Consider the following 24,915-nt stretch of genomic DNA (forward strand, 5'->3'; position numbering starts at 1 on the left):
ACTTCCCTACCACTAAAAGGATCAATACCTTGAGTGCTAAGAGCTTTGAAATCCCACTGAAATCAATGGGAACTTTGGTTCCTTGCAGGATTAAACCTATAATCAGCTGAACAAAAACCCTGGATCCAAATTAACTTTGGGAGGGCCTGAAATCTTGATTTGAATCCAGAATTTGCAGCCTGTGTTCTATGTTTAATTTGAATTTTAGTCTTTGGAATGGCTATCCACAGAACAAATAGACAACTGTAGTCCAGGTACTCTATAAAAATTTTCTCTTGAGATTTCTTCCTCCTTTATTTCAGGATGGGCTTTATTTGGTCCTTTGAAGAGAGGGTGTTTCCTGTCACATTGCCTAAGCTATAGTGAGGCCGGCATTCTTTTGCCTCTTTCATTCTTTGAGTTTGACCACTTGGTTCCTTTCTTCCATGGTGTTACAAGCTGCTGTCCATATTTCCTGGCAGGGTATGTGTTGTGAGTTCAATAAGCCTACCTTTTATGCTCCAGGAAACCTCTTGGATACTCTCTCCTAGAAACCTGTAATCTTGGCTCTTCCACTGGGCTGCCTGATATAGCTATGAAAAGTCTCCACACTGTTGCTTTGCTAAGCTGATGTCTGCCTGAGTTCACCAGTCTGTTTCATTTTAAAGAGACTTGCACCAGAGCAACTTGAGGAGGTATAAGTGTGGCTATTAACATTAGTCAAAAACATAAAAGGCAAAACTTGGGAAAATTTCCTGAAATTGTCCTCAAGATTTCCACATTTCCCCCCACAACTGTTCACAGGCCTGGAATAAGAGGGTGTAGTTGCATGAATTAATAATATTATACATTTTCATAAGAAGATCTCAACACTACAGCCATGAATTTACCAATAGCCTCACAGCACTCCTGTGAGGGAAATAAATATCACCTCCATTTTGCACAGGGTTTAAATGTGCTGGGGCCTTGGCTTGATCTGATGCCTTCCTTCCCTCAGATCAAGCCTTCTCTCTAAGCAGTGTCATTTTTTAGTGAGTGATAAAACCACATCACTGGAGACAGAACAATGCAGTTGGCTGAAAAATCTAAATGCACCATGGGTACATAGAGAGTGAGAAGTGGCTTTACCATGTGAAAAATAAATTAGGCAAAGACATTCAAGGAAACTAATTATAACGGTCAGCTTGCACTAACTAAAAGACGGTAATCTATTTTGATACAAGGTACAGGTCCAGTACTAAAACAATTAAAGATCATCTTATTCTAAACAAGTCTCTGATACAGATTTTGACTTCAATTTTTTGTGGCATAAATCCAGCATACAATCCCTTACAAACTTTATAGGGATTTTTGACCCTCTCCACTTGGATCAAAAGGTCACTAATTCGCATGGAAGTAAAAACGTGTGCTGCTGCTGCTTTATGGATTTTACCTGTCCGTTTCAGAAATGATTAAGTCCCCCTACCAAGAAAAAATAACCACTGTTGTTTAATATATGGGCACACGATATCATAATGGAATTGAGCCTGAGGTACTTAAGAAAAGTGAATGATTGGATGTATGAAGAGACACAATAAAGATAAGGAAACAGTTACTAACTATCACAGGAATGAATCAGATGGATTAATACAATTCACCAGTTTCACTTCTAAAATAATCCTTGACTGCCACACTGTAGGTCAGAAAAGTGAAAAACGTAGCTTTTACATGGCTACAACTTTCATTTTGCCTGAAGTTAAACATTTTTTAAAATTCATTGTTAGCCAAGATGGCTTATGATGGGACAAGAAAGTATTAAATTACAGCACAAACAGCAATAGAACACATAAATGGAGGCCCAGGCAAGGTTAAATAGTAATATTATGTAAGTCTCTTTGATGTATGTCCATAGACTCAGGAAGTCTCTTTGGCTATTGTGTGCAGTGAAATCCATCATATCCTTACCTTAGGCCATGTCTGCATTCTGTGCAACTTTGGGATTCAGCACATGTCTTACAGTTCTCACTGCATTTCCGGCAAACAATCTTATCTGAAAAGGAAAAAAGAAAAACAGCCCAGAAAACCCTGGTCAATCATGTTTAATAAAATTATATGGATATATTCCATTGTTCATTGCTTTTTTACCTGAGCACAAGAAATGGAAGTAGAAAGCAAGAATAAAGTTAAATAGCTAACATGCTACTTATATATTGACCTTCTCCATCGAACATCACATGCTTTCAGTTATTTCTAAATATTTAAAATAACATCCTATTCCTTTGAAAAATAATATGCTTTGAGATTGTAAAAACATTTACATGAATACACTTGTTTAAATTGATTGTGTTTTTATTATTGACTCATGCTGTCTTTTCAAATAAGAGGAAAAATACTAAATTCATGCAAATAAGAGTTTCTACATAAATTGCTCATGCAAAGCGACCTAGTAACCTTTGTGTAATTGTCTTTTAGCTCATTTAAGCAAACAGACTTTCCTAATTTCATTTTTTTGGGGGTTCAAGGGTATGCCTGATTGCACTTTTCTGATCATATCAAACCTTAGCAACATATTACTGTTCTCTTTACCCCAGCCATAAGACCTAAAGAGCCCATGTTCCTCCACACATTTACACTTCTTACTCTGGAGGTTCTGTATCATGGACTCCAACTTTCCACCTGAAAAGGGCTGTGTGAGAATCCCATCCAGCTCCACATTCTCTTTTATCCTGTGCCTTGATCAGGCAGAGGAGTCATTGTGGTAGAAAGAAATGAAGCTAATATCTGCCCCTGCTATCCCTGGTTATGAGTATATTGCTTCACAGTACTGCAAGCAAGAGACACCGGCCCCAGTTCAGCAAAGCTCTTAAGCACATACGGTAATTATCTTTAAGGATGTGTCTAAATCTCTGGGATTAAATATTTTATAGGATCGGGCCCTAGGCTGGGAATTAAGACTGGGGACACTGCATGGTCATCCATAGGTGGGAATTAAAGCCAGGTTTCCCACATGGCAGTGTATGTTACTGCTATTGCATCACTGAAGATATTAAACATCTGCCAGATTTTGCCCACTGTTGTGCAGCTGTGTTAAGAGTTGAGGACAGAGCCTCTACCTTCCTTAGCACACCAATGTAGCAGCGAGCAGCACGTCCTTCTGGCTCTCACATGCCCATTGGTTTACCAGGGAAGCATAGTATCCCAGTGTAGGAAGTAATGTTTAATATGTGCTGGAGATGAGCACATGCATCAAGAAGATGCTTTCTTCCACATGTTCCCCCACCACATAGTGGATCTACTGTTGTAATGGGACAAGCATTGCTCTGCTACCTTCACTTCATAGTCAGAAAGAGGAAGGGAAAGATTTTCTCATGTACCGCTAAGCATGATTTTCAAGCGCTAACAATCAAAGCAGAATCCAGGTGTAGTTTTGGAAGACACTCTTGATCAGGATTGGTTCTCAACAATTTCATAAAAGAAATAAGATTTAGAAAAGAAACAAATGTATCAAAATACAATTTTATCTTAAAAACTATCCTCTGACCTCCCCAAACAACCCAGCCCAAATATTGGAAACCCAAAGAAATAAGCAGGAGAAAATACTGACTCTTGTCAAGGTAAAATCCATCTAGGCAGCTGGTAATACAGCTATTGGATTCTTCATTTAGATAGTAACCAGATTTACAGCTCAGGCATTGGTCACTGTGGCTTCCAACACAGGTTTCACAATTGGGGGAGCATTTTTTACAGCGTTTCTTGTCTGCATTGTAGTGACCAGGTGGGCAGTTTGGAACACAGATCCTGCATTGTGCAGTGAAGAAAAGGCAGAGTCATCACTGATGTAAACCCACCACCCTATAGTAGAGGTCACAATATTGTGAGGCGCACCCCACCTAAGGAGCACAGAGGAACCTTTCGAGGGGGGGGCAGCCCCTACAGAAGGCAGGGAGGGAACACCACCCAGCCCCTCCCCACCCCCAGCTCTGCTCTGGTTCTGCGTGCAGCCACATCTCCATCTCCCAGCCCTGCCCCTGCCCCAGACCAACGCTCAGCCTCAGCCCCCTTACCCCATTCCCATCCACACCAGCCCTGGCAGAGGCAAGGGACGCGGACAATTTACATCTGCCCCAAGCTTGCCCAACCCCAGTGACTGACGCTAAATACTAGTTATGCTGGTTCTAATTCTGTTTTTATGTTCATTTTGTTAAAAAATAGTCAGATGATGGCTGAATAATCAGGAAATGGTGTTTGAAGGATCTACATTACATTCAAATTAGTAGAACTTTCCTCTAACTCCTATGCAAATTTGTAAAATAAACTAAAGGTAAGAAAAATTATTCCATATCCTGTAGAAAGGGGAAAAGGAGGGAGATGTGAAGATAAAAATAGAACAAGGGATGATATATAAAGATGTTTTTTTCTTTCTTACCGTGTGTTGTTTTTAGATTTGTAGTAATAGTGTAGACAATCAGTACAGTGGTCTGGTCCTGGCCCATCACACCCTACTTTACTGCATTCTGCATTGCATGGACCTTTAATAAATCCAAAAATCAAAGGAAGGGAGAAATGACACATCTGCATTTGCTACTCTGTGGTTCTTACAAAATATTACTATAATGCAGAGTATAATTACCGCAGGTCCCTATATGGACTCAGTGACTAGCTACAGTGAAGCTAGCACAGCATCTAACACAGACTTATCAGATATTGACTGTGGAGTCAAATAGATGCTTTTATTATAAATAAATCATTTAAATTTTTCGTCACTGATGCCCAAGGTCCCTGAGTCCCTTAACAAAGACTAACAACATCATTTATCATAAATAGTTCTGTGTGCCCACATAAATCTAAGATTGAGAGCAAACAGTATCTGGTAGGCTATCACTAGCAGATTGTTGTTAATAATTAAATAAGTGTACTGGGGCCCTGTTGTTCACAATATCATTACAATATTTTTAATATGAACTTTAACTCTGAAAGTTGGGGAATTGATAGTTAAGATTATCCAAGTAACCTTAACTCAGACCTCATCTTCCTGCTAACAGCCTCTTACTGGATAGCAACTAGATGCTAGTAATGACCACTATCTTGTGGTGCAGTTTCTTCATAATTCCAGGAGAGGATGTGGGTAGATGATGACTATATAATGGTGTGGTATCTTAGAACCAGGGGGAGTTGAAAAAAGGAGATATATTTATGAATAATGGGCTCTTCCAGAGGCTTCATAGGTTAGAGAGCTGATGAGGTCACTTGGGCTGTATGGCTTATGGTGGAATTTTGGATGTAATTTTTGGAATGTGTAGGCAAGATAGTGAACTAAATTTCAGTGTATTTTCTCTCTAAATTAGCAGCAGAAGTGGGTCTCTTTGAGTCTTTTGCCCATACATAGTGTTTATTTTGTAGGTCTGTATTTACATTTTGGGAAGGCAGGGTTTGTGGTCCACAGTGGCAATGTGAATGTTATACAGTGGTTTGGTGTTTATAACTAATACCATCAAAAGTGTTTTGCAGATTAAACATTATCATTATGGAAAGCTGCTCAATAACCATCATATGCCAATCCCATGTCTATGCCATGTTGATGCTTGAAGCCAGAATACAAAAATAAAAATAAAATGAAAAGTAAAATCTCAGTCTGTCCAAGTGATTCCAGAGTAGCTCAATCACCTTCCAGAATAAAGAGAGGTTCAAGAGTGAGTGGAGAATGGAAAAGTTCTCAGTATAATGCTGTCATCTTGGGGCTGGCACTCTACCTTTAGACAGGGAGATATTGATCACAGAATCAGCCAATCAAATATTGCCCAGCTAATGGCCCTCAAAGTTCTTTTTCACACATAGTGGGCCCAAGTGCTTTCAGAACGCTCTAGATAATGTCATACCCAAACAGAACAGCCCCACTGACTTGTTGCCTTCTTGCTCTGATGCTATCTGACTGATGCCAGAAAGACTAGTTATAATAAAAGATTCAAGTGAAGACAATGGACAATTTCTCATAGAGCTCAGTTGAAGAAGATTGTCTCTCCTGATGCAATGTAGATGATACCATCCCAAACAGCTGTTCATATGTACTGCTGGGGAATTCTTCACCATGCATATTCATCATGAATATACCACATGTACTTGCCATGCTTAAAAAAAATCAGAATTAAAAAGATTTATGTGCAACTTTAAATAACAAGTCACATGACTCGGGGCTTAATCAAAACTGTTAACTGAAGTCTCACCTCTCCCATTCCTCTCATGGGAAAAACCTCAGTGCAAAGCCTTTTTACTAGAGCTTTGGTTGGCATCATGCTTTTGATCTTAGAAAGTTCATTTTCCTGCATGTAATTATTATAAAGCTTGCATGCTTATATTTATTACAATTCTACCTTATGAAAAGAAGTTTTATAAACACACATACAAACTTCCTCTTCAATCCAGAGAAAGGGAAAGGCAGATCAAAGTAACTGTGCAAGTTATTTTGTATTCAACTGCTTTGGTTATTTTTGTTGTTTATTATTTGTTTCCAGAAACATCCACATGGTGCGAAGTGGCTAACAAACAAACAAACAAACAAACAAACAAACAAACAAACAAACAAGGCACAGTTCCTGATTCCATGATCTTAGCCTCTAATTAGGGAATGCAAGTAGACAGAAGAAGGAAGAGTAGAGTATAGGGAAATGATGAACATCAGACAATTAAGGTGGCTAGGCAGTGACGTTCTGACAGTACAATGGCACATACAGTGTGCCAAATTAGTCCTCAATCCTATTATACATGAGGTACAGTAAATGAATGATTCCTTGAGATGTAGAGTTCAACTCACCTGCATAGTCATCTGTCCCATAGTCTTCTGTAGGGTCTTCAACTGGACTGGAGCGAACTCGTTCCACTTTGGGAAAATCGTTTCTTGGTGAGTAAGGCTGGATGGATGTCCCATAAAGAACTAAGGACCATTCTTTCAATTTGCCTAGCAGTCAAATATTTAAAGCATAATCTTAGAAATTACTTACATCCTCTCTTTCTCTCTCTCATGGATTTTGATATTGATCATGTGAAATTGTGAATGATTATAAGTGAGTTTGAGCCCTTGCTTTATCTCTGTGTCCTCGTGCAGGACATAGTGAGACAGAGATAATGCAGTTTTAGCTTCAGTATAAATCCAAACCAGCTCACCTTTCTAAATCAGTTTATCATACATCAGATCTTCCACCACCTCAACCTCTTCCAATTCTAATAAAACCCTACTTAAACATTCATGCTTGCTTCAATAAAAAAACATAAATAGTTTTCATATAAGGAGTGAAATCCTGATGATGAAATCATATGGACTTCAATGAGGCAAGTTTTCATCCCAGATTTCACTTTCCTTCAGAACACTAGTAAACCAATTTTTCTTTTTTATTATTCATAATCTGTCAACTAATTAGTTGCACAATTGATGGGATTCCAGTTTATTAAAGAGGTTGATTTTCTTATATACCCAATGAGTAACTCCTACTGGCTTTAATAGAGGTCTACTAATGCACACTGAGGGAAGAAATACTCTTCTAACTGATCAAAATCTCTGTAGTAAAACTTCCATGTCATCCTCTGAAAACACCACCATCAGTGAAAACCCATACTATAAGATTAAAATATGGAAAATAAATTTGGCCACACTGCTCCCTTGATTGTATTTGCCCACATTAAACATCACTATACAATTTAGCCCAAGTCAGCATAATTGTCAGTCTCTCATTATGAAAGGCTTGGGACTGAAATAGGTCAGCGGTGAATATTTGAAAAAGTCCTGCAGCTACGTTTCATGGTGGGCTATTCTTTGGTCTAATTGCTCTTCCCTCAGAGCAACTTTTTTCAGAAGTTTAAACCAAATTAACCTTTCTTTAAAGAGATCACTCATACTACACCTATGGTAAAATTCAAATAAGTTTACTTCCTCCTTTCTATTAATTGCTCTCTACAATTTGTTTTGGGCTTTAATATTCTCCTTTGCCTGTGTAATTTTAAACTATAGAAGTTAAGTTCCATTAACTTTTACCAAATCCTAGTTATCTTTCTGTATTCTCCCAATTTTGTTGCTGTCCTCTAGTGAGGTACCCAAATTATATGCCCTATTACCTCTCTGATTTTACATTCAACACCTAAAATGTATGCAACAAGAACAGAGGTTTTCCTAAGGTGACTGGCTGATGGGAGGTGATCACCCATTTTCGTGTCAACTGTTATATTTCCAGACTAAAGACTGTTGTGAAACAGTACCTGTCTCAGTCAACCCAGTATTGCCTATTGTTCGAATTTTCAGCCTGATTTGATAGAAATCCTACCCTTTATCTGACGTTATTTGTCCTCTCTTGATAGATTATAAGGCTGGAAAAGGCCATGGTCCTATAGTCTAACCTATTGCATCACACAAGAGTAGCTTAATTCTTGCATTGAGCCCAATTACTTGTGGTTGAGGTAGAGCATATCTTTTAGAAAGACATTCAACCTTGATTTAAAGACTTCAAGTGATGGAGAACTTACCACATCTCTTGATAGGGTGTTCTAATGGTTAATTACCCTACCAGTGATAAAATGTGCACCTTATTTTTCTAGCTTCACCTCCCAGCCACTTGTCTTTGTCTGCTAGATTAAAGATCCCTGTAATATCAGACAACATCTCCCTGTACAAGATTGTGCTGAAGTGGCCCCTGAAACTTCTTTAGATCAAACACCTTTAATCTTTGGTTATACACCCCCGGATCACATTGCCCCTTTTAGCTCTAGCATGTCTCTAGGTGCTTATCCCTAAATCCTTGTCAGAGCCACAAGTTTCCAGTCCCCTACCCTGCAATTATGGCCTATGTTTTAAGATGTATGACCTTGCATTTGGCTGTAATAAACTGGATGCAGTCAAATAATGTGTTTTACTAACAGGTCTAGACTGCCCTGCCCTCATCATTTAATTCTTCACCAATCTTTATGTCACCTGCAAACTTTATAAGCAATGATTTTATATATTTTTCCAGATCATTGACAAAAATATTGGTCCAAGAACCAATTTCTGCAGGACCCCACTAGAAATACTCCACTTATTTTTGCTGCCCATGCATGGAATCTGGAAGGATTTTTCTCTGAGATCAGATTGGCAGAGACCCTATGTTTTTTTCACCTTCATCTGCAACATGAGGCACAGATCAATTGTTGGTTTGAGCTACAGTAAATGGTGACTTCTCTGTAACTCGAAGTTTTAAATCAAAATTTGAGGACTTCAGTAACTCAGCCAGAGGTTATGGGCCTGTTACAGGCGTAGGTGGTCAGACTCTGTGGCCTGTAATCTTCAGAAGGTAAGACTAGATGGTCATGATGGTCCCTTCTGGCCTTAAAGTCTGAGTTTGAGTCCTACTGAAGCTATAATTCTTGGACTTTGCATGCATGCAGTAGTCTACATGAGCACATCTATTTACAGGATCTGGGCCTTGAACGTGCTTTTTAATTAAACAAGTGGAGGGGAGAGTAATGCAGGTGTTACCATGGGAGTAGTTTCCTTTTAAAGACTAGTTCAGTCGATAAAATTGAGAAAATCCATGGAATTTGCCAGCACGTAAGGCACTCAAGGCAGTTTTAATTTGCACAATGAAAATACACACACACACAGACACACACTTTTATAACAAATATACAAACCATACACATTTGAGCCAAAATATTTTTTTTGGCTGATTTCACCATTTAGTCTGGCTAGCACAGTCCCTTCCCCTCCTTATAGTTAGTACATAACAAAGAGATCCCCAGTTATATGTGTAGGAGAAACAGTATATCACAGAGTTTCATAGACAGCATATGTCTGCATTTTGCCCCATAAATTCTGCTGAATTAAATGCAGAAATAACATGCATTGTTTTTTATAAACTAGATGCTGCTTTTCTTTATGGCTAACATGTGACAATACCTTGCCCAATGCTAGGGTCTGATGACATCAGAAACATTACATGGGTTGGTCATTTGTTCACATTTTGAGACAGGAAAAATGTAGTTATAAGTTATAAAACTTTTTGATAGCTAAACAAGTATTTACAGACATGCAGAAATACAAAACACGTATGGTGGGGATAGCAGTGTGATCAGTTGCAGACTCTGGTGATAAACTGGGTAACTACCATAGATTGTACTGATGCACCTTTGCTTACTTCACACTCTGCCCACTGATCTATCACTGTCAGGACAAATTCAAACATCTGAGTTTTTCCTTGGATAACATATGCCAAGCATTAACACATCTCTTCTGAACAGGAATGCTATTAGATGGTTTCCATTATGAGGCAAGTACTACTCTGGATGCTGAGAATAAATGATGCTAAAAAGGACAAAAAGAACCAGGGCCTGAATTCTCCACTGTCCTGGATCCTGTGTTGTCACTTACATGTGTGCGTGCGAATGTAGAGTGAGTGTCTAACATTGATATTTGGGTCTGGTGGTGTTTTACACCCATCTTGCAGAAGTGTAAATGACTACACAAGGTTCAAGGCAGTGAAGAACCCCTTCTCCAGGTCCAGATTCTCAGCTATGCCCACTAACCACTGGGTGCATCTGAAGATATGGGACATGATTTCCCATTGGCGTGATTCCTGACAGTTTAGAGCAGCCTCAGGATGTCTTTAAACTATGCTGGCTAACTATGGCCCCAGGGGCTCATATACCAGCTGTGGACTTCTACAGCTGGGTATTGGAGGAGATGGCTATGACAGCTCTGTGCCAGCTGCCAGAGAAATCCTCAGCTGGGCAGGTCTACTGCATTTACCACTTCTTTGCATAACATGAGCTAGATCTTTACCAGCTGTAAATCCTCATTGCTTAATTGAAATCAGTAGAGCTCTGCCAATTTACACCACTTGAAGATCTAGCTCCATATGATAAGCCACTAATTGTGCTGCAGTTCATGCAGTGTAAAGTATTAAAATCAACAGGAATACTCTTTTAAGCAAGAGTTTGCAGGAACAGGTCCTTAAAGAGTATTTGAACTAATGTTAGTCCTATATAAAATTTGGTGGAACTCAATCCTCTCTTTAGCTTTTCCCCTTTTCACTGTCCTGGTAGCATAAAGGGGCTATAAATGGACTCTGGAGAATAGCCCCTCTATAAGGAGTTGGTGGAGAACTACCGAAGTGGCTCTATGCCAGCCCTTGCTCAGGCTTTAGCATAGGGAGTGTGCCATGGCAGAGAGGGAGGGAGGTGGCTGGAATGCATTGCTCTTTGCTGTACTTGGCTCGGGGATGACTCTTAGGGTGCTACTGCAAGCTGCTCTAACCAATTCCTTGGTGCCAGGCAGGCCTCTTGCTAACCCAAGATTAAATTTGGTAACATTAAAATATTGATGAAGTTGCCGACCATTGACTTTATGGGCTTCCTTTTTAATAACCTGATGAAAGGAGGAACTCCATTGAAGCCAATGGAACGATGCCAGTGAAAACTGGCCTGAGAAGATAATCGGACCAGTGATAGCTGAGTGATGACTGAAAAACTGAAGCAGACTGTATTTCGCTTCAGACCTCTAGAGTGCTGTAGAAAAGCCCTTCAAAACCGGGTGCCTAAAGTTAGTCTTCTAAATCCATAAATCCAGCCGGCAAGAAAGAACTGAGGGGGTGTGGGGTCGGCAGGGCCCTACATTGAGTGCCATGAAGGTGGGACCCTAGGGGGCACCCAGGCCGACCCAATAGATGCTGCTATGGGAAAAACCTTCCAGCTGCTGTGCACGCAGTTCGTGCATACCTAATTAGAACTGACATGAGCAAGCACTCGAAGAAGGTGTATTATTCCAATTTAAGTATCTTAAGCCAAATCCAATTTCAACCAAGAGAGAAAAAAACACTGTTCCAATCCACAGGACAAAAGGCCATCTCTACATCTGACAACAAAACTACTAATGGGACTTTCTGACCAAGCAGAATTTGGAGATATTTAATACGCTACTTATGTTATCAGCCACAAACTTTTTACAAAATCAACTTTAAACATATAATTTTCAAGCCTGGTAGCTAGTACTTAGCCAAAAATTCTTTATTCTTTTCCTGTGTACTGGTGATATGAAGGCGGTCATCATATTTGGTGAAAGCAGTTTAGATTTTTGAGTGTCATTATATATTTTCTAATTCAGAAACAAGTGTATTTTTAACTGTTTAAAAACAAAATTCTAATGTTAAACTATCAAGAATAAATTTGTATGGCTTCATATATTTTATCTTGAGTATCAGACATGTCATATAGAAATTTAGGGTTGATTTTAGGTAAATCAATTAAAAAAATCTTAAATGGTTTGTGAGTTTACTTAGTTTTCTGAAGGGTAATATATTTTGTTGTCTTTATAGAATTCTAAACCAACATGCCTAGTGGTAATTTTTTGGTGACTCTGATCAGATTTTAGATAGTTAATCCTGAATTTTTACACATTTTTTAAATGTCACAGGCTAGTCATCACTCAGATTTTTCCACCTTTATTGCAATGTTGTTTACTGAGTTGATTCTCAGTGTTTTCAATTGTACTATAAGTGTTAATTTAGCTTTACTGTTACATAATTGTCAATACATTCATTGTACTCCAACTCTTGTGACCATTTTTAGTATAGATTTCTTGCTGATGTAATTCTTCTTCCTCAATATTTTTATTGAAATAAATCTTGACAGAACTTAAATGCCCTCAGGCAACTGATCTGAGGGTATCTCATTTATTTTGATGTGAGATATCAAGGGAAGCATTCTACTCTATATTCATTAATAGTGGTGGTATTTTTTGTTTGCAGTGTATCTTTTTGAAAATGAGGCTTAAGGCTGAGATTTTTTCAGAATACTTAAGATACTCATCTCACATTGCAGTCAATGGGGATTGGCATCTAACTCTCTTGGGTCCCTCTGAAAATTCTAACCTAAATCTTAATTTATTTGACCTATCTGTACTGAAATTTTTGGATATTTGCATATACTAGTGTACCACATATTGGGACCTATGTGTGCAACAAGAATTACAAGCAGGAGATCTTCTGAGGCTAAAAACATATGTAAACAAGAATAGGATTCAAAAGCGGGAGAGTAAAAGGTCGGGGACACTTTGTCTTGTGTATAGCAGCACAAAGAAACCTCAAAGCAGTTGTAGAGGCTATGGGAGGCTCACCCCAGTACTCTGTGTGTGTGTGTGTAGATTCTCCGGTGGTGGAGAACTGATCAAGGCCACTTCCCTCCTTGTAGCTGGCGCAGTGAGCACGGATTGGAGAAAGTGTGTGGACAGAGATTGCTAGCAGTTTTATCAGCTACAATGAGGGGAGTGACCTTCATCAGCCTGATGCAAAGGTGGGCCAGAATCTGGGGAGCTCAAAAGGGAGCCTTTACCAGTTTGTACATGCCATTGTGTTAACTGCCTTAAAAATGCCGGCATGCAACTGCACATACCAATCTTGGGCTTCTCCTTCTGAAAAATTGTCTCTAAATCCCTTTGTATTTTCAAACACTGACTCTTGGCTCCCAAAACTCACAAGACTGGTGTGGTCTAGCTGTGGAGTGCAACTTATACTTTGAGATGACAAGTTTTCACATGGTGAGGATAAAGGAGGTGGTAGTTTGCCCCCAAGAACACTGCATTGTTGCCATTCTTTTCCACACAAATCAGAAGTAGGTTCATGGTAAGAAGGAGCTACAGGTCTCAGAAGATAGGTAATAAAAGTGTGGAAGTGAAGCAGAACAAATAGATGGGAGGCAAATTCTGCCCTCAATTCTCTGCAATCCCACTGAAATCAGAGTGTCTGCTCTAGTGTAAATGAGGGCAGGAATTAGCCCAAGTACTGCATGCAATTCACCATATTCTTCTGAACCACTGAGCCTAACTAAAGAATGGATTCATACCTGGAGACTTGAAACTCCTCAGCTGAGATGGGGTGTCATGAATCTCCAACTTCCAGTCACCTGCTGCTTTTTCACCCCAGCAATGAGTAGTCATGAACTCCCAGTTTTTAAAACCTTCTGTGGAATGATCAAATAACCTAAGATAAAGCAATAAAGTATTACTACATATACAGAAGAACTAGAAAATAAACCCTTGCCTTCATCAGTGATCCTCAGTTCTCATGTGTGCCCACTCACAAACGAAGTATATTTAAACTAATTAGTGTATGTAATCTAAGCATTTATACTGAATTTATCACCATGGTTTTGCTGCACCTATTTCAAACATATCTGATGGGACCATTCTGTATATAACAAGTCAATGGGGCAGGGAGGACAATTCTTCTATATGCTGTTGCTTCATATAATGCAAGAGAGAATGAGAGTTTATTTACTGCAAATTAAAATTGCCAGTGCAATTTAATAAAATTCACATCCTGAAAAAGTACACACTGAACACAACTACCTTTCCTTTGTTCTAAAAGTGTGACCCAGATACAAACATCATTTTTTAAGTGGAAAGTTTTCTTTTTTCCAGTTTTGGGTTGAAATACTGAACAGGGGGTTAAGAAAATAAGAAATACTAGGTGAGCAATACAATATGAGTAGCTGGGGCCAGGAGAGATTCAGTACTCATGATGCTTGTGAACGAAACAAAAGTAACTGAGAAATTGGTGTATCAAACTTCAAATGATTTAAGTATTGCTATTTTCAAAGGTTTGACAGAGTCTAGTTTTGCTTGAATGCAGAGACTGATTGGCATATGATGATTTCGTCTTACTAACAGTTTTACAGTAATCTTATTACTTAGGGCTTGGATGAAGAGGTTAGAGCTTGGGTCTGAAATACAGTGTGTTTTAGTAGGGAGGATCCAGTTCAGAGTCTGCAATCTGATGCTGAGCAGCGGGGAGGTCTGGCCCAAGATTTTATTGCCTAAAACTGGAATTTATTAATGAGATTTTGAAAAGACACAAGAGAGCACGCCTTTTTGTTCAGCGTTAACAGCATGTTGCCTGGTGCCCCAAAGCTGTTGATAAGAGATTCATTGGAGTAGAGCCTGCTGCCTCATAAATGGTACAGTTCAGCTTTGAAAGAATATATACAATTTCAGATCTCTCCCTCCCTTTCCCGGAAACACACACATACAGCCAGATTCACAAATGCTGTGTTTAGCTATATATTTTTGTTCACACTCTTTATGTATGGAGATTCCATGGCTCACATCTGTGCTTAAGTATATTTCATAAAATTAGATTTGTACACTAGCTGACTACTGGCATAGTACCATTGTTGATTCAATGGATTTACCACAATTTTCTCTTAGAGAAAAACCTATTCATACAAATGTCTAAAAAAAACACAAACAAACCAAGCAAACCTTTAAATCACTTGACTCTTGTAGTTTCTAAGTGTATTTTCAGCCTCTTTTTTTAAAAAAAAGTTGTGAATACAATGTGCAAAAACTGTGAATTCTAGCACTGTTACTTTGTGCGAAGTACTGTTAAAAGATGTTCCAGGCACACAGAAGAAGGCTTTCTTTCCTCTTGAGAACCTCACTCATTTCACAGAGATAGGTCCTAAACCTGTAAGGCCTCCATTCCCCTAACTTTCCTGGAGTTTAAAAGAAACCATGTGTGCAGGGAGCATGCAGGATTTGGCCAAAACTTTTCCTTCTCCAGTTTGTGTAAATTTCATCCTTCTGTCATACTTATTTGTATCTGAATATCTGATAACATTCAATGAAGAATATATACTTTAAAATAAAACTACATTCTCATTCTTGACTGGGTCAGATTTTTTTTAGTGCAATTCCACTGATGCATAGAATTTGTACTAGCAGAGAATTTGGCCCATTCTGTGTGATTATCAGTTTAGTTTTCTGAGTACAGCAGATTTTGCAAACAAATGTTTGCTAGTATAGCATACACCATGTACTGCAGTGATCTAGATTACCTATCCAGACATCATTCCATACACACATACTGGATAGGTTCAATTTAAATGATTGCAAAAGTTGTTCAACAGACTTAATATAGTTGCCATGCAATATTGTGCTGATTTTTACAGTAACTCAGTAAACAACTCATACTATCACAGTATATTATTTTTAAACAGTGTGTCAGTCAGTCAAGGCAGCAATAGTCTTCTCTAGTGTTATGGCAGCTAAATTACATAGCATTATATAAATACCATGTAATTATTTTTAAAATTCTATATTTATTGGGATTTAAGTCACGTACATTTCACAGAGACATGTCACAGATATTTACTGCCTATTTTTAACAAGGACTAGTACAAGATTTTCCATAGCATTTGTGTTTTAGAGGAGGTTATAATCTACGATTCAACCTTGTCCTGAGATACGTTTTCAGTCACCTCAGATGTTTGGTCTTCATATTGTTTGCTTATTTAAATTCTATCCAAAATGTGGTATTTAAAAATGCCATTAGATTTTTACTCTTATCTAAAACCACAGTCACTTTTGGGTGCAAAAATGGCACTTTGTCCCAGATGTGCAATAATATCTCTAATTAAAATTTACTACAGAATTCTGCATGAATGCTGTAAGCAGTCAAGTTTTGGATCATTATTGGGGAATAGTTTAGTACTGTTTCTATGGCATGGGCTAGTTTTTGGAATGAACAGATTACCAATCTCCTATTGGAAAGGTACAGTACTTATCAATTAGGGGTTTAAATGGTATTTTTCTATTTCATCCTTACCTGTTCTTAAAAATGAACACACTGTCAATGAGCCACAGGAAAACATCGCAAGATGTTGAAGAAAAAGTGGGCCAGTGAAGAAAGTGTTTGCAAGTAGTAAAATGGTGAGTTTGAGTTTGTAAAAGGCTGAATTCATACAGCCTAGACCCAGCGATGCATGTGCTATATGTGCTCTCCTGTATGAGCATTTTTATGCTAATCTGCATATTTACTAGGGTATTTTATATAAAGGAGAGTGTAGGTGATATACCAAGATGTCCATTTCTTTCTCATAAAAGGGTGGTAATCACTGAAGCATATATCTAAATTGACAGAAACATTTACCAGAAAGTTAGGATGAACTTTTCTCTCACACAAAAAGAAATCATAAAACTGAGTGGAATTTTTTTTTATGGGCATTGAGTCATTAAAACCCAGCTCATACTTTTTCATGTGTCAGGTGGATTCAGTTACTAGGTCAATACTTCATACTAAGGGTATATTTATGAATAGTTTACAAAGAATTAGTAAATGATTAATAAGTGTTTTAATGAATGGCTAATCAACTGTTATGGATTATTGCAGAGTCCAATAGTTCAATGGGTGGCTTATAGCCATATACAACAACAATAGATGTGCTTATAACCACTATAACACCTCTAGTCATGCCTGTAACATACATCTAACATTAACTAATCACTCATGAACCTATAAACTATTTGCTAATGTAATATAAAATGGGACCAGTTGCCTAAGTACCCATGTGAACCTTGGCGATACCAATATGGCCAAGATAGGTTGGATATGGCAGTCCTGACTTTCTGTACTAAGAGATGGAGCATCTATGTGCTGAAAAGGAACATGTCCAGTACTAAATTATTTTTAAACTGAAAAATAATGGGTCTCTTTGAGAAATTATATAATATACATATGTGTAGGTGTGTACTGTACATGAATATATATTCATACACACACGTACATACGTAGAAAGTACACTCAAATAATTATTTCCTTAAAACAAGATCATCTTGTTGCTCCTTCTACAACTGTTACCACTAACAATTGTATCCTCTCTCCATTTAACAGCATAATGAGAAACCGAAATATTCATCTCTAATTTAAATTTTAGAAATAGAGGCAGGTGGGTATCCACTTTCAGTCACATTCCACAACTGGGAACATAGGGTTAGCCCCTCACAGTTACATCTACAAGATCTTCATAGATGAAAATAGTTTAGATTTTTAGTAAACGGCTCACAACTGATAAATGCAAAAACCAAAAGCAACAATAAGAACAACAAAACCCAAGAACCCAAAGAGAAAAACAGCAAGCCGTAGTTAACTTGAGTTTACAAACTGAAACCCCCTCCTGTCTATAACAGAAGATGGATCTGGGGGCTAGACTTTGGTGAGTACCATCACAATCAGACATCAAGACAAGACAAATAAAAAAGATAAATTTATAAATATAGGTTTGTATTACTCTGGTCCTTTTTTATCCTTGAAATTCCAGTGCATGTGATAGACGACCATACACTATATACTGAATTCACTGTTTCAAGAGTCAGGAAATGTACACACCCCCAAGCGATTGATGAGTGGGGCTGAGGGCAGTTGGAGATGGGGGACAATTTGTCCTCTACTGCAGAGCTCTTTGTTTATGATGTACTCCAGCCCTTCTAAATTAGCAACTTGACAAATAAGTGATCCCTGCATGCTGGGCTAATGGGGCACAAGACTGAAGCTGAACTAGTATTTTTAACATTGCAGAGTGCCTTCTTGAGCTTTGCACCTGCAGATGATTGGGTAAACTCCTTTGAACAGCAGTTCTCCACAGGGGCTCCCGCAACTGCCTGTCAGCTGGGAGAAGTAACTGTTGAGGAACTCCAGACAGCTGAAACCAGCTTAATCAAAGCAGTCAACCAGTTCCTACCACCTATTTGCATTACAGTATGAAGAAAACAAATCCTCCTAAGAAGTGGTCTGGCAGCAGATAGGCACTCTGAAAGCCTTCTCACCTATATCTGTTAAGTTAAAGGGATTTTCCATAAGAAAGTAGGTGATTATATCTTCCCTCTGTAAAGTCATTGTTTTCTATAGTTCTTACCCCCAGAAGTTCATCTCTTACATTTATTCATTAAAGCTAATTTATGAGGCAAAATGGAACTCAAGCACAGTTTGATCTGAAATGTGAGCATGCCATCTCGGCTCATAGGATGGTTGCATGTACAACAGGAAAGATATAATGACATTGAAGGAAAAAGGCCTGACTACAGCCACCCTCATCTTGATATAGAGAACTTGCCCACAGATTCTAGAGGTACCAGCATGCAGTGGTCCATCTTCATCGGACCAGACGTGTGAGGACTTGAGGTTCCACCAGCTGCACCAGGTATTATTTGTGCTAAAGGTTGTTTGTTTAAAAAACACACTTTTTTATCTAATTTGCTGAAAATCTTCAGAAGCCCCTGGTGCAGGTCCATGAATGAACACAGCACCATAATATAGACATGTTTCAGGCACAGGAAAGCTGGTGGGGGAGACAGGCACAAGGCAGTACATCAAGTAGGTCAAATTCATCCCTGGTGAATCTCCATTGAAGTCAATGCTATTATACCAGGAACGAACTGGGCCCAGTGATCCCAAGGCTACATTCATCTTAAGCAGATGAGACAAGTCTGTGTGGAGGGGGCAAAATCCTTCAGAACTATCCCCTGATATCACAAAGTTTAATTCAGCTCCCTTCTTTCTTCCTAATTTATTGAAAACACCATTTACTGGGGCATTCAGATAGATCATAAATTTGACCCCATTCCCACCTGTTCCACTTTTCAGGATGAATCCAGCTTCAACTAAAATTAATTTGAAACAAAAATTAAATGAAGTATTGAGTGTTAAAAGGAGATAGATTGCTACAGGTAGACTAGTACTGCGAGGAACACAAAGTTTCCCTGTACTAATCCAGCAGTATTCTCAGGCCTGATCTAAAAGGCCTGCATTTTTATAGAGGTAGGATATATTGAATTTCATCCTTCTTACAAGCTCATCTTTGGGCATCTCCGAAGACTGGGTTTAGAATAACAGGAAGGATGGTGCCACTTGCTTCCTCACAAAGAACTGAATTTGGCCCTCCAGTGTCTGGTGGAAAGATCAAAAGAAAATCTTTCCCCCACTATTTTAAATGTATTTATTTCTGATGCTATTTTTCTGTCTCTAGCATTACTAACATTCCCAGTGCTCCTGAACTTATTTATTTTCCATCTGTTGTCTGCCTGCTGGAAACAATTCTAATGCATTGCACAAGATTTTTTCTCCTGTCAGTTACAGCAAGAGAAGCACACAAAGTCTTTTTTTGGGGGGGAGGGGTGGAGAGGGGGCAGCAAGGCCAGTGCTGACAGCCACAGCAAAGCAGCAAGTGCAGGACTTCGAAGAAATTGGGGGTGGGAGGCAACCGTATGGAGAAGAAGGAATGGCACAATGTCCATTCAGCAAGAGAGAAGGGCAGGGGCAAAGCTAAAGGAGGCAGTGCAAAATAGCAGCCTGGGGATGGGAGATAATTATTCCAGATGCTGGTTCATCCTCATGGGCTGGGTGATTGTATTCTTTTGTTTTTAGTGTATTTGATGGCAGTACTGTAGGGTCACTCTAGTTCAGGGGTGAGCAACCTTTCAGAAGTGGTGTGCCGAGTCTTCATTTATTCACTCTAATTTAAGGTTCCACATGCCAGTAATACATTTCAACATTTTCAGAAGGTCTCTTTCTATAAGTCTTTAATATATAACTGAACTATTGTTGTATGTAAAGTAAATAAGGTTTTAAAAATGTTTAAGGTGCTTCATTTAAAATTAAATTAAAATGCAGAGGCCCCCGGACCGGTGGCCAGGACCTAGGCAGTGTGAGTGCCACTGAAAATCAGCTCACATGTTGCCTTCGGCACGCGTGCCATAGGTTGCCTATCCCTGCATTGCCTATCCCTAGTTGTTAGTGGATAGGGGTTCTAGGTGCTGTGGCTCAACATCAAAAGTGGGGTTGTCCTCTCCACTTCTTTTTAATTTACCTCGAAAATGTAACACTTTATGAAGTATTTCCAGAATAGATTTTAATATGTTAATGACAGATGGGACAGTCTAGAAATCTAAACAGTCCTATATAAAGAGAGGGCTTCCTCTTCCATTTCTAATCACCGACAATTTTTATTAAGTGATATTGCAAGTGACACCAGACAGGGCTGGCTCTAGCCATTTCGCCGCCCCAAGCATGGTGGCACGCCGTGGGGGGCGCTCTGCTGCTCGAGGGTCCCATGGCTCCGGTGGATCTCCCGCAGGCGTCCCTGCGGAGGGTCCGCCGGTCCCGCGGCTCCGGTGGACCTCCCACAGGTATGCCTGTGGATGCTCCACCGGAGCCGCAGGACTGGCGGACCCTCCGCAGGGACGCCTGTGGGAGGTCCACCGGAGCTGCCTGCCGCCCTCCCGGCAACCGGCAGAGCGCCCCCTGCGGCATGCCACCCCAAGCATGCACTTGGCGTGCTGGGGCCTGGAGCTGGCCCTGACACCAGATTACAGGATCTCATATTTAATCAGAGAGGAGTTTTTGGCAGAGGATTTTATTAACAAAATTTACTGACGTCAAAGATTTCATTAGAGGAAAAGATCGCAATGGAAAGCACATCCTCTTGTTGTTGGGAAGTGGTACTATGAATGTCATTGAGATGTAAGCAGATGAAGATAAGGGTCTGGAATTTTGCCACCGTATGGTTAAAAGGCATTCAGCTACGTAGTTCTAACAGGCAGCAGCTGTTTTAAATGTAAAGGATGCAATGTAAACAAAGCGGTGACTTTGGTGGGAGATAAGTGAGCCCATGGCATACTAGCCCCTCTCTGTGTTCTTTCCATCTAGATGGTCCTCTGTGGCCTCTTGATTTGAGTGTGTATTGGGACAAGCCTTGGTCTCTCAAAACTATTCTGTGTGAGTTGCCAAATCCACTGGACAATTGTTTTGAAAAGGGGATTCTGTTCTGCTTTGGTCCAAATGTAGTTATTATGACTAGCTGAGCATCAGCCTCACCCCAGCCTGCACTCTCTGAGCCTGTATTTTCTTCTTTTGCAGTACATCCAATTTAATCATGTTTAGCACTTTCCAAACAGCAAAGCAGATGTTCCCTGTAATGCAGTTTTTGAAGAATGCACAAGAAGCTGAAGCCAGTGACAGTGTAATCCACCAAATGCCTATGAAGGAATCCATAGCGCCTCTGACTAACAAGTTTTTTTCCTGACATCATTTTAGGGGATGCCAACATTAAGAACAAAATATTCAGGGGAAAAAACCCAACAGATATTGTCTGGGGAATCTACTCATTAGTGCAACAGAAACTATGCAGTGACTCTTCTTCTAGATCTGGTGGATAAGAGTGGCACACATGTAAAATGTACATCTGCACTTCTAAGATATTTCACCAGTAAACTGTTTCAAATTAAAACCAGATGAGTAATGGTGAAGCAATGAGATTTTTCCTGGGTTCAGTAAAACAGCTGGTATTGCTGCTATTAATCATGTCTGTGTGCATGTAAAGGTCTTGTAAGTCTGAGAAAAGTGTCTCAGTCAGGTAGCAGCAATGCATGGCAGCCTCTGTCTCTAGAAAACCCTCCAAATGATTTGCTGCTGAGGCATCCCTGTATTACCTGTGAACTTGCATGGATTTATTCTGGCACACCTAGACTATCTTAGGGAAAAACAAGCATTGCTTCTCTTTGTCCTAACTAAAGCTGTTAAATAATAACAAAAACAACTCTTTCCTGTATGACAAAATGACATTTAAAAATACACATTCGAATCACTAATATGCACTGTCCCTAAATTGTATGGTTTATTCTTTGCCGATTAAAAGAAAATAAACAAGCCTTCCCATAATCTGAAAACACTGTATCCACCCACTTTTGAACTCTACTGTAAGGAAAGGATTGTTAGGGGCTGTAGTTCATTTGCCAGTCCTGGCTTCCCCAAAATACACATATTATTTGTTATTAGAATCCTAGAGCTGTGAACTGATGTTAACTGAATCTGACTGGCAAGCTAATATATTTCAGAAGCCTGCCAGAGAAAGGGATTTTTGGTGTGTCTGTGTGTGATAATATTTGCTCTTTCATGAATAATTTGTTTCTGGAAAAGGGCTGAACATAAAAGGCCTTTCAATCTTTGTTTTGAGGGTAGCATTCAGATAACAGTGCAGAATGAGAAGCAGCCTCACATTTCCATGCTTTATATATATATATATCTTTTGCATCATTTCTGTTTCACTTGCAAGCTCAGAAAATGACTGCCTTTTAAGGAGCAAGGGCTACAAATAGGATGATTGCATTAAATTCTGTACCTTTTCCACATACCAATCATCACAAGAGGTGAGCTGTGAACACTGGAATGTCTTTATCTCCCACCGGTAATGAGTCAGCTGCAACACATGAAAGGCTGGATCCTAAAGTGAGCTCTAGTAAAACCCAGGGGTTTATATCAACTTATTTTATTTGGATATATTTATTTGGACTGTTTTAAAAATGTTCATCTTGAAGCTTTCATGGAAGAACCACTGCACAAAAACAGGATAGAAGAGTAAAGAGAGCCTCCTCCAAGCAGAAAATCAAACCAATTGTCTAGATGGACAGAATCTGTCTCTGTACAGGTCAACAAAGAAGAAGGTTCTGTATGGCACATGTACCTGTCAATGTTATTTCTAAGGCATTGATAATGATGGTATTGCAATACTGGAAATACTGTGAAGAAGCTAAAAATTCAGAACAAATGGTGATTTCCTTCTCTATTCCATGTGTGAACTTATATGCTTGAAGGATTTTTAAAAAAGTATTTATGGGCATCACTCCTGGGGAAAGATTTTAGTGAGAAGATGGGTCTTAAACGTCAAGCTGAACAAAACCATGTTTGGAGTTAATCTATCTCTTCTATCAAGGAGCTCCACAGCATCTGTTCTGCCACTACGAATGCTCTGTTGCCCAGGTCAAAGAGTTGACCCCTGGTTCTTTATAGCTGTGTTGTCCCTCAGCTGTCTTGGAAGACCAGGACTTCTGAGGCCGTCTCTGAAGTAGCCAGGTTCCAATTTGTTAAAGGCTTTGCAGATAATGATTGGGACTTCACATTTTTTTCTGAAATGAATGAGGACCTGATGGAGTTCACAAAGCACAGGTGTGATGTGCTAGTTTTGGTTGTTGTTGCTAAGGCAACATGCTGCACTAAATTCAGCCTTTGTGCGATAGCTGCATTCAACGCTATGAAGAACTACAGCAGACTAATGTGGTGAGTCACCAGGCAAAAGTGTTGATTATCCTTGCATGAGAAGATAGGGCACATTTTTCTGGCCAGCTGGAGATGCAAGAAAGCATTCCTTGCCACTGTGGCTATTTGCATGCCTGGGACTAGCAAGGAGTTTGAGGAGGCCCCTGAGGTGCTATTCCATTTTGAAAATCTGTGATCTGGACCATTGATTGGTAGTTAAAGTTTTGGTGAGGATAAGGTACTAGCAGGGTCTCTAAAGAGTGTCTCCTTCCTACTGACATTATTCATGAGCTGGGTTTAAGACAACTGCTCTTCTTCCATCTGTTGATGGATGCTGAGGGTAAGTGATAGTGATACACATCACTTCTAGGCATTGGAGCATCCTGGTGGTGGAGGAGCTGCCTCAGAGAATGAGACACTCTGTCGGATTTGGATAAGGTGTCTCCCAGTTTCTCTAAGCAGTCTTATGTAGAGCTGAAAGAGGAAGGGAGAGAGACTGAGCCTTGTGGATCGCTGCATGATAAAGGCCTAGTAACAAACATCAGGTGTCCATCACAACTCTATGGAAACAGTGAGATAGGAATGTGGGTCCACTTGAGAGATGCCCATTAAAAAATCTCATATGAGTGTCAACAATTTTTTATGATCAACAGTGCCATGCCCACTCATAACAATAACCATGTTTTCTTTCTTATTCTGTCAAGAGCCTTTTGTGGCTGGAGGAGACCACTTCTATATACTCTGGCAGAAGGAAAAATGGAAGGGGAATTAATGAGAAAAATAGTTACAGAGGAATTAGGCCATTTTGTTCTGTGTTTATTATTTGGGAGGAAGTGTTAAGGAAGGAGGGATGAACAATTATGTATTAATTGTCTATAGAAGACTTTCCCCCATTCAGCTACCCTCCTATAACACTCAGACGATCAACGTTTCCTTTGCTTCTGTGCTGAGCTCACAGCTGGGAGGGGTTCTGTCAAAAAACTCTGCTTCCTGCTGTAAAGATGTCACTCTATAACAGCTTTGCTCTAGTCTAGTCCTATACTGATGCAGTAATGACTACAGTCCTCACAGTTAATTACTG

General features: G+C 39.4%; 1 protein-coding gene across 3 annotated transcripts in view; it reads right to left on the bottom strand.

The window, feature by feature from the left end:
* Positions 1 to 24,915, bottom strand: part of PCSK5 (proprotein convertase subtilisin/kexin type 5) — a 302,119-nt gene that overhangs the window by 76,666 nt on the left and 200,538 nt on the right. For all 3 annotated transcript variants that reach the window (XM_030566779.1, XM_030566778.1, XM_030566780.1), the window contains exons 13-17: positions 13,813 to 13,949; positions 6,767 to 6,910; positions 4,385 to 4,487; positions 3,563 to 3,756; positions 1,924 to 2,008 (exon numbers count right to left, since the gene is read on the bottom strand). In XM_030566779.1, coding sequence (XP_030422639.1) covers positions 1,924 to 2,008; positions 3,563 to 3,756; positions 4,385 to 4,487; positions 6,767 to 6,910; positions 13,813 to 13,949 — 663 coding nt within the window. The remainder of the gene's footprint in view (positions 1 to 1,923; positions 2,009 to 3,562; positions 3,757 to 4,384; positions 4,488 to 6,766; positions 6,911 to 13,812; positions 13,950 to 24,915) is intronic.

The sequence above is a fragment of the Gopherus evgoodei genome, chromosome 6, assembly GCF_007399415.2.
Source record: "Gopherus evgoodei ecotype Sinaloan lineage chromosome 6, rGopEvg1_v1.p, whole genome shotgun sequence".
NCBI lineage: Eukaryota > Metazoa > Chordata > Testudines > Testudinidae > Gopherus > Gopherus evgoodei.